Source organism: Corythoichthys intestinalis, chromosome 11, assembly GCF_030265065.1.
Source record: "Corythoichthys intestinalis isolate RoL2023-P3 chromosome 11, ASM3026506v1, whole genome shotgun sequence".
Lineage (NCBI taxonomy): Eukaryota > Metazoa > Chordata > Actinopteri > Syngnathiformes > Syngnathidae > Corythoichthys > Corythoichthys intestinalis.
Genome location: NC_080405.1, coordinates 10,717,993 through 10,731,733, shown reverse-complemented (window position 1 = coordinate 10,731,733; position 13,741 = coordinate 10,717,993). Strand labels below are relative to the sequence as shown.

At 39.9% G+C, this 13,741-nt stretch overlaps 1 protein-coding gene across 1 annotated transcript in view; it reads right to left on the bottom strand.

Annotated features, from left to right (window-relative positions):
• Positions 1-12,585, bottom strand: part of mapk9 (mitogen-activated protein kinase 9) — a 42,919-nt gene extending 30,334 nt beyond the window's left edge. Inside the window, exons 1-3 of the mRNA XM_057850309.1 lie at positions 12,399-12,585; positions 3,504-3,650; positions 2,506-2,635 (exon numbers count right to left, since the gene is read on the bottom strand). Coding sequence (XP_057706292.1) covers positions 2,506-2,635; positions 3,504-3,619 — 246 coding nt within the window. The 5' untranslated portion in view covers positions 3,620-3,650; positions 12,399-12,585. The remainder of the gene's footprint in view (positions 1-2,505; positions 2,636-3,503; positions 3,651-12,398) is intronic.
• Between the last annotated feature and the right edge of the window lie 1,156 nt (positions 12,586-13,741).

Genomic DNA, 13,741 nt, shown 5'->3' with positions numbered 1-13,741 from the left:
AGGTACTCTGTGGTGAAGAAGGAGGGGCTGGCCATCAAGTGGGCTCTCGAGAGTCTGATGTATTATTTATTGGGACGAGAATTTGATCTAGAGACAGACCATCGGGCCCTGACATGGATCAACTCCATGAAGGACCATAACAGCCGGTTGACACGCTGGTACCTTTTGCTGCAGCCTTTCCCGTTTAATGTCACACACCGGTCTGGGAAGTCCAACTTGGTAGCTGACTACCTCTCCAGGTTGCCAAGACTTGGTCAACCTTCGGGAGGAGGTGGATGGTGTGACTGAGTAGTCCCGTCAGATCACGGGGGAAACACTGCGTCCTCGGTTTAAAGCCTGAGTTATACTCCCGCGTTGCGGTGACGGCGTAGCGACTACGGCGTCATTCGACATTCGATAGTTCTGCGGTGAGGGAATGCGTTGCTCTGTAATTCACCGCCAAGCCACTAGAGGGATGTGGCGTTATGTTTGTACGGTTTTGGGGCATGCTTGTTTACTTCCGCTAGTCGGAGAAAAAATAAACAATACAAGATGGAACTCTTGAAAGTAAATATTCTGCTCATCAACACTGCATAAATATGGAACATACAAATGTTGACGGGCAGGCGACGCAGAAGACGGTTTCGAGGCGGTCTGGCCGACTTTTGATGCCGCACAGAGTTTTAGACTCGGGTGGAGAGAGCTAGCTGTGGCGGCTAGCTTCAAACTGGCGTCGAGCACTGCGTTCAAGGTCTGCAAAGCCCTCCAGCCTGATTTGTTTGCCGTGTCCTACAACCAGCCAGTGGGAAGCCATAGCAGATTTCTGGCGTCTAGGGAACTTCCCAAACTGCGTTGGGAGGCTTGATTTTAAGGTTATCATAAAAAGCACCGAGGCACTCTCAATCAGTGATGATGTATTGTGTGTGTGAACTGTCTGTTATTGAAAATTAAAGATTAAAAACAACTCTTTTGACACCAAAATCTGTGCTTTATTCTTCATATACTTGAAACATATGTACACAGTAAATGATGAAGTGCACCAACCAAAAATACGACATAAAGTGATAAAAAGTTGGCAGTTTTTGGCCGACTGGGTCACCGCTTCGTGTGGCCACTCGATTCCGACCACCCACGTCTCGGTGGTTCTTCCATTTATTTATTTTTTTCGATCGCCGACCTTGCCATTTGGCAATCACAATAATAATTTCTTGACGAGACTTGCTCTTCGATGATACTCCCGTCGGCTTGGTCCATTTTTGCGTGTAGAAAAGAATGTTTGATTCTATTGTACAATGGCGGTGTTTTCGCGGTAAACCGGAAACAACAGTCTGAGCGGACCAATCACAGTCCGTTTTCGCTACGTCATACGCGTCTACGCGACGTGAAGGTTACAAAAATCGAGAGGTGCGCGTCAGGCTACGGCGTAGGGTCGTAACTCGATTCTTCCTTGACGGCGTAGGTCTGACGCGGAAGTATAACTCAGGCTTAATACATAACACATGGGAAACTCGGCCTCCGCAATATAACGCATGACACACGGCCAACCCGGCGTCTTCAATATAATTCATAGGACACATACACACACGCGCACATACGCTCACACCATACCTGTTAACTTGTTAGGCGTCGCGGAGGTCTGGGGTGCACACTAGGCTGCTGCTACAACATCCTTACGCCATACTCTTAACAAACTTTTCCACAAGTATTCATCCTCCATTTGCATGCTGAACTGTCAAAACCGAGCTCTCATTACTTCCTGAATTTATGACGTCACGGGCAGGACGTCAGCGTGTGACGTCACCGTATGGGGTGGGTTTTTGGCCCACGTAAATATTTAATATATTTAAATATTTTTCATTACAAATGTTATTTCGGTATAGTAGTACCAGTATTTTGTTTATTGTATTTTTCTTTAATTTACTATGCAGCTAATATTGAACAAACTGGAGTTGTTGAGCAGAAAACGAACCTTTTTGAGTTAATTGACTGGAGGGGAGGGGCCAGGAGAAATATATAGAGGGACCTACCTTTTCTTCCTCAGTCAGTTGGAGTCACGCAGTGGTGCAGATCAGGTAACAGACCTTTTTGTTTTATTTGTCATGCTATGATTTTTTTTTTTTAAATATGGTGAATTTATGTTTAACTTTTGTAAATAATCACTTTTGCACTTTGTCACAGAACACTGTTGGGAACGTCGTTAATAAAAACACTAAAAAACTGTCAAACTGCTTCCGTTGCCAACTGCCATTCATTGTGAGCAAGAGCCCCGCCACAACTACCAAAGCATTTGTAATTGCAATCATTTTCTGGAAGAAATTGAGCATTATCTCACAGAATTGCAGGGGTGCCACTACTTTTGGCCAGTGGTGTATTCCAGTTCAAAATGACAAGGGAAGAAAATATATTAAAAGAATCTTTGATGCTTATTTTACTGTGCAGTGTATGGTATGCATTTCTGTAAGTCCAAAAAAAGCATTATATTAAAGGCAGTTTGGGGTGTTCGGGGAGGATATGAGTAAGTCTTACATTTTTGTGGTTGACACATTTTAGCAGCACAAGTTCCCTGTATGCACGTTTAGCATGTGTCTGGTTCTGGAAGGGCCGGCACAGCTTTTTCACTGCCACTGAAATGCCCAGGACAGTATCTAGGGCAGAGCTGGTCATACAGAAGATAGAAATGGTGTCACAGCCAACAAAGTCTTCGGACTTATAGTCAAAGATTGAAACATTTTGTAATAAAGCTTATAAAAATGAGGAACATGTATACAGTCATGAAATGCTGAAGTAGGTAGTTTTTATGCAAAGCACAAGCCACCTAAGATGACATGGGAAACAAGAAGGACGGAAGCTAACCTGGTGAGAGCCCGATATTAGCATGGACCATTGAGCCCGTTAACGTGCGTAGTTCATTACACAAAGATAATTATTCACTTTCATGGTGCTGCAAGATCTCAGCAGGCATATACACATTAAAAGATCATCCTAATCTGATCATTAGCATTCCTGGTCATTAAACAAGAGACCTCTTTTCCGGGAAAGCTGTTCGGACTCTGGCACGGACATACAAATGACTTTGTTACAGAATAATTTTTTTGCTTGACAAATTTTTGAAATAAAGCAGTGTATTGCTGGGGGATGTACTTTATGTATGCAAAACCTAGCTTGTCCTTGGGGCACATTAAATGTTATTCACTCCCTGGCCACAATCAAACAAGATTTGTAGGTGTTTTTGATTTTGTGGCCGGGGACTCTAATATACTTGAGAATATTATGCTTGTGTATGTAACTAGTACTTGCGATTCCAAATTAGATGAGCTACAATCCATTGTGACAGCAGACATCAGAATTATTCATTTACATTCAAAATTCATCTGCTAGAAAAGTGCCTCATGAGAAAAAAAATGGAAAAAAATGAACTAAGGCAATATTAGACCCACACTGTTAGAGGGTTTATTAATTTATCAACTGACCTGCTTTTACAATGTGTGAAACAGAGGCTCTCCTAAAACCCTTAAGAGACTCACCAAACGATGCCCTGGGCTCCAGATCCGATGGCACGGAGCTGCTGGTAGCGATTGAGCACAGTGAAGGTAGAGTCCCCCACCTGAACACTGTAGAACTGACTTTCGGCCTCACTCATCCTGAGGGACAGTCAGGGGCACCAGCGCTGTCTGTGGATGACACACACACGCACACACAGAGTAAATACACTGTATATCCCTAAAGTTAAAGACTTGACTATACATCTGCCGTCTCAGTGTGGCACTCTGGGCTCTTTAGGTGGCAAGTGAAATAACCATTGAATATTATTACACTTGCAACACTGCAATTGCATGGTTCATAAATTCTGTGAATTCCAATTTTAAAGGTAACCAACCATGTACGAGTTTTTGTTGGCAGGGGGCGTCGAGAGTAGGAGAGAGATGAAGTAAAGTGTGTGTGTGCCCATTCAAACACTGATGGTTGCAGGAACATCTGTAAAATCCCACGCTGATTTTGACTGATACTAATCACTTGATTTGAAATAAAGAATTTGTCTAACTCACTGCGCATCCCGTTTCTTACGTCTAAGGAAAGGCAGTGCATGCATGAACAAGAATTATGACTTTAGTTATAAAACAAATAATTTGGAGTAGCACTGTAGAAAGAAATATTCTAATCTAGTATTTTTTTGGACAAAAAAACAAACAACGAACAAACAAACTGCTTTTCAGTCAGCCTCGTCAATGTCTTCCTTTATTTGCGACGTTACGCCTGTAACACTGCGTTCCTGATGATGGATAATATAAAATGTGTGCCTCTGCGTGACTCACTTGGGTTTTCTCCTAAAATAGAGTCTGCATTATCTTTTCACAATAACTACACTGCTGGCCAAAATATTGGCATCCCTGCAATTCTATCAGATAATGCTGAATTTATCCCAGAAAATGATTGCAATTACAAATGCTTTGGTAGTAATATCTTCATTTATTTTGCTTGTATTGAAAAAACACAAAAAAGAATGGGAGAAAAAAAATTAAATCATTATCATTTTACACAAAACTCCAAAAACGGGCCGGACAAAAGTATAGGCACCCCCAGCCTACTACTTGGTAGCACAACCTTTAGACAAAATAACTGCGGACAACTGCTTCCGGTATCAATTAATGAGCTTCTTACAATGCTCTGCTGGAATTTTAGAGCATTCTTCTTTGGCCAACTGCTCCAGGTCTCAGATTTTAAGGGTGCCTTCTCCAAACTGCCATTTTCAGATCTCTCCACAGGTGTTCTAAGGGACTCAGGTCTGAACTCATTGCTGGCCATTTAAGGAGTCTCCAGTGCTTTCTCTCGAACATTTTTCTAGTGCTTTTTGAATTGTCCTGCTGGAAGGTCCATGACCTCTGAGGGAGACCCAGCTTTCTCACACTGGGCCCTACATTATGCTGCAAAGTTTGTTGATAGTCTTCAGACTTCATAATGCCATGCACACGGTCAAGCAGTTCAGTGCCAGAGGTAGCAAAGCAACCCCAAAACATCAGGGAACCTCCGCCATGTTTGACTGTGGGAACTGTGTTCTTTTCTTTGAAGGCCTTGTTTTTTTCCGTGTAAACTCTATGTTGATACGTTTTCCCAAAAAGCTCTACTTTTGTCTCATCTGACCAGCGAACATTCTTCCAAAAACGTTTTTGGCTTTCTCAGGTAAGTTTTGGCAAACTCCAATCTGGCTTTTGTATGTCTCGGGGTCAGAAGTGTGGTCTTCCTGGGTATCCTACCATAGTCCCCCCTTTTCATTCAGACGCCGACGGATAGTACGGGTTGACACTGTTGTACCCTCGGACAGCATGACAGCTTGAACTTGTTTGGATGCCAGTCGAGGTTCTTTATCCACCATCCACACAATCTTTCGTTGAAATCTCTCGTCAATTTTTCCTTTCTGTCCACATCTCGGTAGGTTAGCCACAGTGCCATGGGCTTTACACTTATTGATGACACTGCGTCCGGTTGCCCATGCACAATTTTGCTTCTCAAGTCCTCAGACAATTATTTGGTCTTTTTTCTCTATGCTCAATGTGGTACACACAAGGACACAGGACAAAGGTTGAGTCAAATTTAATCCATTTTAAATGGGTGGAAGTGTGATTCAGTTATTGCCACCACCTGTTATGTGCCACAGGTAAGTAACAGGTGCTGGTAACAAATTAGAGAAGCATTACAGGAGTTTTCAAAGGGTGCCAATACTTTTGTCTGGCCCATTTTTTGAGTTTTGTGTTAAATGATAATGACTTATTATTTTTTTCCCATTCGCTTATGTGTTTTTTCATTGCAAGCAAAATAAATGAAGATATTACTACCAAAGCATTCGTAATTGCAATCATTTTCTGGGAGAAATTGAGCATTATTTGACAGAATTGCAGGGGTGCCAATATTTTAGGCCAGCAGTGCATATAATTAGTATTTAAGTATAACAAAGGCAACTTTACTGGACCTGTGGTAATAGAGTAAAACAAGTTTAAAGACAAAAAATCACTACTTTTGTTCAGTTCAGTTTTACCTGACCTCTTACACACTGATAGACTATTGGGTATTAATGACATCACAAGGAAAGGTGGGAAATTTGGGATACTCACATTTGATTTGCTAAAATAGTACCGGCATGACAAAATGTCTTGTCGGGTGGCCCAGGCTTCCAGATGAACACTCTGAGTACAGTGGCTCCTAACTTAAAATTTTAAAGGTGCCAACAGAAGTTTCAGGGCTGCACACTGTAAATCGACATGCAACATTTTCCCTCTAATTTTCACTGTTTAGCCGATAAATACTTTCATGATTAATGCATAAAACTACAAACTTATGAATCTAGCTTTTATTATCTATGACTTTCGACATCAAGCAGTATGCTGCTTAGAAATTAGGTTTACATGGGAATTTTGTTCCATTTCTGTCCTGGTATTACAACCAATCACAAACGGATTTACTGATCGACAAATCAACTGCGAGAACACTGGCCAACCCAGAAATTGACATCCACACCCCACACTTTGTCAACATGGAGGAGGGTATCATTTCAGCAGTGTGCTGCCAGCACATACTTTATGATACCTCGGCATAATTTCCGAGACCTAAATAAAAAAGCAGCAGTATGGGAAGTTGTTGGTGCTCAGAAAAGAGAAATTTTAAAATACCCTCCAAATTCATAGCTAAGACGATGGCGGTCAAAATCAAATCAATCTAGGGCTGCAGCTATCGAATATTTTAGTAGTCGATTAATCGATGGACTAGTTAGTTTGAATAATCGAGTAATTGGATACGGTACATATATATATATATATATATATATATATATATATATATATATATATATATATATATATTTTTTTTTTTTTTTTTTTTTTTTTTTTTAAATGAAGATCTATGTACAACATAAGAATTGGCTCAGTTTTTTTTACAATGCTCTTAACAAATGGTTCAGACACATATTCCCACAAAAAACTGAATATACCCATAAACTAAATTCTGAATGCATTAAAAACATTAGCTCAAACAAAAACTTAGTTTACGTTGGTCTTAACAGTGAGCAGTTGGATTCAGCCATGTGAAAAGAGGCAGACCAGACGGCAGTGTATTCACCCTAATCAATAAAACTAAATGCAAACACTTTCACAATAAACCATTACGCCACTTTAATTAAACGAATACTCGAAGCAAAAATATTTAATTTGAATATTTATTTCTAATCGAATATTCAAGTTAATCAATTAATCGTTGCGGCACTAAATCAATCAAATCAAATCCTAATTGAATCTCTAAAATTGACCATAAATGCTCAATAATGTTGAGGGCTGGGGATTGTGCTGGCCATACGAGATGCTCAACTTCATTGGAATGTTCCTCATACAATTCTTTAACAATTGTTCACTGATTATGATGCAAACATGTTAGGTGTTTCCATTATTTTGTCCAATATGTACTCTATATATACATACATACATACATACATACATAAATATATACACACATACAGACATCTGAGTCAATATTCAAAGAACGAACCAGAAAATTCATTGACTGCTCAGTTTTATTTAAAACTGTACAGAATGCAAAAAAACAACCAATAAAATTGAGTGACCTCTAAACAGAAGCTTTACATGCTCAAAAACCCCAAAACCTTGCTCTATGGCGGATGGCAAAATACTGTCAGGTGCCCACTGCCATCTACTGTACAAGAATGTGGTGGTTTTAATTGGTCAATATCTTGTTCACCTGCCTAATGTTGCCTGTACTCGTGTTGCTGCCTCTAGTGCTCAGTTACAGTAAAGTTGCACGGGGCTTATCGATTGTGCCGGAGGCATGAAAACGAAACGATCAATTCACAAAAAGAAGTAGACAAAAAAAAAAAGTAACTTGTAACACAGACGACAATTTGAAAAGTAGTGGAGTAAAAAGTACGGATGCCTGGTGTAAAATGTAGTTCAGTTCAGTACATTCCACCACTGCAAATAAAGGAATGGACAAACATTCTTACACATGCCTCAAAATCTTGCAGCAAGATCATAGAAAAGAGAAGAGTACTCTATTTTCCATACATAGGTGGAAGATTAAATATTCAGTAGTTCAATCTGCCTCTCACTAGTATCACTCCTGTCATTTTCCTAATTTAGCCAAGCACTTCACCAAAGCTTTCATGTAAACTGGCAAAGGTGACAGTAGGCTGTAGATAAAAGAAGTAGTTCTGGCATGTTTTAGGGGAGAACAGAGGCAGAGCAGATGACAGCTTGGGAGTTCCAAAGTACTCGAGACGAGCATCACCGCAACACAAACTGACAGATTCTTACTATGTAAACAAACACATTGAGACAGTGTATGTGTGTGGGCAAGCCAGATTAAGACCTTCATACCATAAAGCGGTGAAGAATGCAACTTATTTTATTTATAAACACTGCAACATTTAGACTTATTACAGTATTTCAAATGATTGGTTCTCTACATTTGAACCTATCATCGCTGTTTTGAAATTCCACAGAAGCAGGAAAAAAAGACTGTCAGCTGGTGGAGATTTTAGTGGTACTCCGCTTTACTCGGTGAAGGGGGAAGAAAATATCCTCATCTCTATTCCCTCTCGTGCCTCTGTGGATTTTTCTCATCCAACTGGCTCTCTGACTAAACATGAGACATTAGTTGCTTTGGGATCTTTTCCAACATTTGAGGATTCTAAAATTTATCATTCCTTATTATTTCCTGAATTTGTCCAGCTCGAATAAAAATTCTACACAGAGGCTAATAGAAGGTCATTGGGGAAAACAATTCCGCAATCAGAAGATTTTCATAATCTTACAGTATATGCAAAAAGTTCCATATACAGGACTGTAACATGTTTTTTTTCCAAGGAAAGAAGATGCTACTGAATGGTTACATCTCCCAGACAAAATGGACTGAACCTCTAGTGCCGTCAATGGCAGCCAATGAGTTAAATGAGTGCCCTATAAAGGGTTAACACTAGAGCTGCAGTTATCGATTATTTAGTTAATTGAATAATCTATTAATTAGTTTGAATAATTGGATTATAAACATTTAATGCATTGCAGAATAAATTTTAGAAAATGTAAAACAAAGAAACAAATGTTTATGCCTGCAATAACATTTATTTTGGCTTGCTAAAATTGCACTTTCAAACGTGCATTAAACGCTAATATAAAACAAAATACCTGAGGGTTTCTTCAAACTATTCAGAATTGCGCTTTTATTTCACAAGGGCAATAAAAGCATTTTAAAAATGATTAAAATGCCTGAACTTAGCCTCAAACGGTATAAAAAATATTGACCAACTTGCATTGCAAAAGTTCGCTAACTTAAATGTTAGAAAATGCTAAATGCTCAGGCTTTTTTTTTTTTTAACACTGCTCTTAACAAATCGTTCAGACACATTTTCCCTCAAAAAAACTGCTAAATAAACTAAATTACAAATGCATAAACAAACATACTTATAACCTGATGTTGACCTTACGGAGCAGCTGGATTCATCCATATTTGATGAGTTACTGTCACCGTTACCACTAGAGTGCAGTGTATCCACCCAAGTCAATAAAACTAAATATAACACTTTCAAAACAAACCATTACAATGCCACTCTATTTAAAAAATCCTCGAGCCAGCCTATTTGATTCGAAGCTTTTTTCTAATCGAATTACTCAATTTAATCAATTAATCGTTGCAGCACTAGTTGATACAAATAAAACACATTTAAACTTTCCCATTATGATTCCACTACCGTACTTATAGTGCTATTTTAAGTTTTTCTATTCAGGTAGTCCCTGGGTTACGACATACCTGACTTAGGTGATTTCGACTTTACAACACCGGAGTCTTGTCCGCCATTCTGTCTCCAGTGTTTTGTTTTTGTTTTTTTTAGTTGCGTAAACAGTACTTAATTGTTCCTCACAAAATCTTATTTTTTTACATTATTTTATTAATATTATTGTTCCGGCCTTTGGTGATATGTGTATTTCATTATAATGTTGACTTTTGTTTTGTGATGCATGCTTTTATTTTGGTGCAGGAAGCGTAAATCAGGTAGTATTTCCGCACGCGAGTAGGAGCACAGGTACACATGAAGAAAAACATATTTGCGCACACGAAGAAGAGTGCACCCGCACACATGAGGAAGATTGCTTTTGCACAGCCTAGTAACAGAGAGAGAGGAGAAAGATTACAGTTTAGCACACTGTCTAGCTAGGACTTAGCTGCAATGTCTTGGCAAGGACAGTACAATGACGTATAATACATGTTTTTGGATAGTTATTTTTAGATTTAGGGGAGATTCAGGGGTAACTTAATTTAAGGGTTATCCCTGATTTACGTGGAAATTCAGGTTACGTCGCCAGAGTAGGAACAGAACTCGTTCGTAACCTGGGGACTACCTGTAGTAATATTCCAATTTGAAACACTCAGGTGACTATGAAAAAATAGTGAAGCTTCAGTTCGATTCTGTTGCTGCACCAAAATAGAAGGCCCATTACCAATAATACCGGTACTTCAAATATTTCACCAACTGACAAGTTCAACAATACTTGGTTATTCATTCCCTGTAGGTAATTTCTTTCAAGCAATGCTCTAAGCACAGATTCAAAATCAGTGTCGGCTAAAAAGAACATAGTGACAAGGCAATTAATCATACCCCAAAGCCATTTTGGCTGCAGTAATAAAGTGTACAATCCTGCACCAGCTGCAGGGCACAAATTTAGGCAGACTGATAAAAAATAAATTAACAAATGCAATCTCTTACACATGTGTGTATTAATGTTACTGATATGTACAATAGGGATGTCCCCGATCGGACCATGTGATCTGAAATCGGGCCATTTTGCAGAGGATTGGAATTGGGTGAAAAGGATCGGGGTTTTAATGAAAAAAATATAAATATAGTATATATTTTAAATGCTAAAAAGTAAAAAAATAATGAAGAAATATGATGGCACTGCCAAAAGAAACAAAAATCTAGACATTTTATTCCACAACACTCCCTGAAAAAGCTGAAGAGGAAGTACTGTAACTTGATAGGATCTTTTGTTCAAATGAAAGAATAAGATTTTTTTCGGTATCGGATCGGTACTCTCTATCTGCATATACTCAAAATCAGGTGACTAGGACGCCGGTGCAAAAATATGCAACTGGGACATCTCTAATGTACAAAAACAATTTTGAAGGGAAAAACTATTGTTACTAACAGTTTCATTCAATAAATTTGCAGAATACCAAATAATACAAACACTTTATTACAGGTTGTACCTATATAATTGTAGTTTAACAAATCTCTGATGCTATCTTCAGCGGCCTGATAAATGCTTGATCATTTCAGCTTGAACCCCTTGAGTTTGTCCCTCAACAAAATACATTTACAAATAAATATTTACCTATTTTACATGAACTTTGGCTTGAAAAAGGACCATCAAAATGAAGAAAACCAGCTGACATTTAATATGCACTGTATGTTGCATGTTATTATTGTCAGTCATCTCCTAGCTTTCATAGTGAAACCACTAACAGCTCAAATATAACCAACTGCAAAATCAGTTACATAAGCATATGATTTAGTTTTGAGGCCAAGGATATGATGCAGCGTGACCTTCACAGTGCCATCCTCCACTCCACACGACTGCTGTCCACTCCGAGTCTAAGCCTTTGGGGTCTGACATGACCACAGCTCAAATCTGGGAACTGGATGGGAGTCAGTGAGCTGAGTGGTTGATTGTATTAGCATGGCCTCAAGACTTGGCATCTCAAACTTATGCGAGGGTAAGAAAAAAACAGCCCGCCGATGATGCTGCACCATGCAGGGATGCTCTTTAAATGTAATGCTTGGTTAAGATGACTTAACACAATGTGTTGTGTCCATGCGTGAGTGTGTATGTGTGTCATCACCCATGTATCAATGTACACACCACTCACATGTGTTGACAGGTCCAAACTTGTCTCCAAATTAATGTGGGGATGATCTACAGCACCAGTTGTCCAGACGGACGTGGTGGAGGTCTTTGGAGGACCCAAGAGGGGTGGGCTTTTTGGACTATCATGTGACATAACAGGGTGTATACCTGGCCAATTTTAATCCCCAAACGCCGCATGCCTGCTCTAAAATACACACACAAGCAAGCATAGACGGCGTATGAAGTCACGCGTGGATGACAACGCGAACGCCGCAGCACAGCTGGGCCAAAAAGGTGGCTTTGCACGGCCGTAAATCGCCCCAAAAATGAGGCGCCGACAGAGTCAGTTTAACAAGCACCACGTTTAGCGTAGTTTTATCGATGGAATTAAGTTATGGAGTCATTCGGTGTCCGAAAATATGGGAGGAATGCGGTAGTCGTGGGCCGGAAAGCTGAAGTGAAAGCCGGCGGGTTTGCGGAGCCTCGCCGAGGGGGCGGAAGAGCCGGCGAACACTTTACCTTCTCGCACGCAGGGTTCTCCCAGGCATGGACGAAACAGAAAAGGCGCCCCTTCAGTCTTTCCGACACGTCCGAGAATCGGAGGAAAAGTTTGGGCGAAATGCCACTCGGTCTGTCACGACGACGGGGCTTCCAGCAGCTCCTAGCCGAACTCCCAGTGGCGGAGCCGAGTGCGGAGGAGGACGACGTCACCCCAGGCAGCCAGGAGTTGCGCATGACGTCATCACGCAGGCTGACGTCAACTCCAAGAAACTTGATTGGTTGAACACGGGAACGCAAAAAAAACAAAAAATAAATAAATAATTGAAACGTTTGCCCCCCCCCCACGCCCCCAAAAAGAACAATTCCAGTGTCACGCTTTCCCCCATTATGCTAAAAGCGAGCAACGTACGCACCCCCCCCCCCCCAAAATTTATATGGAAATCTGCTTATTAATCATCATGTAAAAATGTGATATTTTTTAGTGCATTCATCATCCCGTACCAGTGGTGGAATGTAACGAAGTGCTTAAGTACATTTTTTGTGTATCTGTACTTTACTTGAGTACAAATATGAAGTTGTACTTTTTACTTTTACTTCACTACATTTTACAGTGCGTATCTGTCCAGCGCGTATCTCGTCCTTTTACTAACTTTCAAACTGTCACCTGCGTTACAAGTTCCTTTTGTTTATTTGGTTGTTTTTTCTCATTGTGAATTGATAGTTTCGTTTTCATGCCCCCATGCAACTATAACGTAACCGAGCACTAGAGGCAGCAACATGAGTACAAGCAAGATTAGGCAGGTGAACAAGAAAAAATCCAACAGTGAGAGGAGCGTGCCTTCAGCTGGGTGCTGCACACCCTTGTACAATAGGTGGCGGTATGCACCTGATAATAATAATAGTTTTTTTTTTTTTTTTTTTAGCTTGTTAAGCTTCTGTTTACAGTGCAGTCAATTTTGTTGCTTGTTTTTCCCATTCTGCACAGTTTTAAATAAAATTGAGCAGTAAATGAATGTTCTGGTTCTTTGAATGTTGGCTCAGATCTCTGTGTGTGTTATATACAGTGTATCACAAAAGTGAGAAAACCCCTCACATTTCTGCAGATATTCAAGTATATCTTTTCATGGGACAACACTGACAAAATGACACTTTGACACAATGAAAAGTAGTCTGTGTTCAGCTTATATAATAGAGTTAATTTATTTTCCCTTCAAAATAACTCAAAATATAGCTATTGATAGCTAAACCCCTGGCAACAAAAGTGAGTACACCCCTTAGAAACTACGTACACCCCTAAATGTCCAAATTGAGTACTGCTTGTCATTTTCCCTCCAAAATGTCATGTGACTCATTGCAGGAGT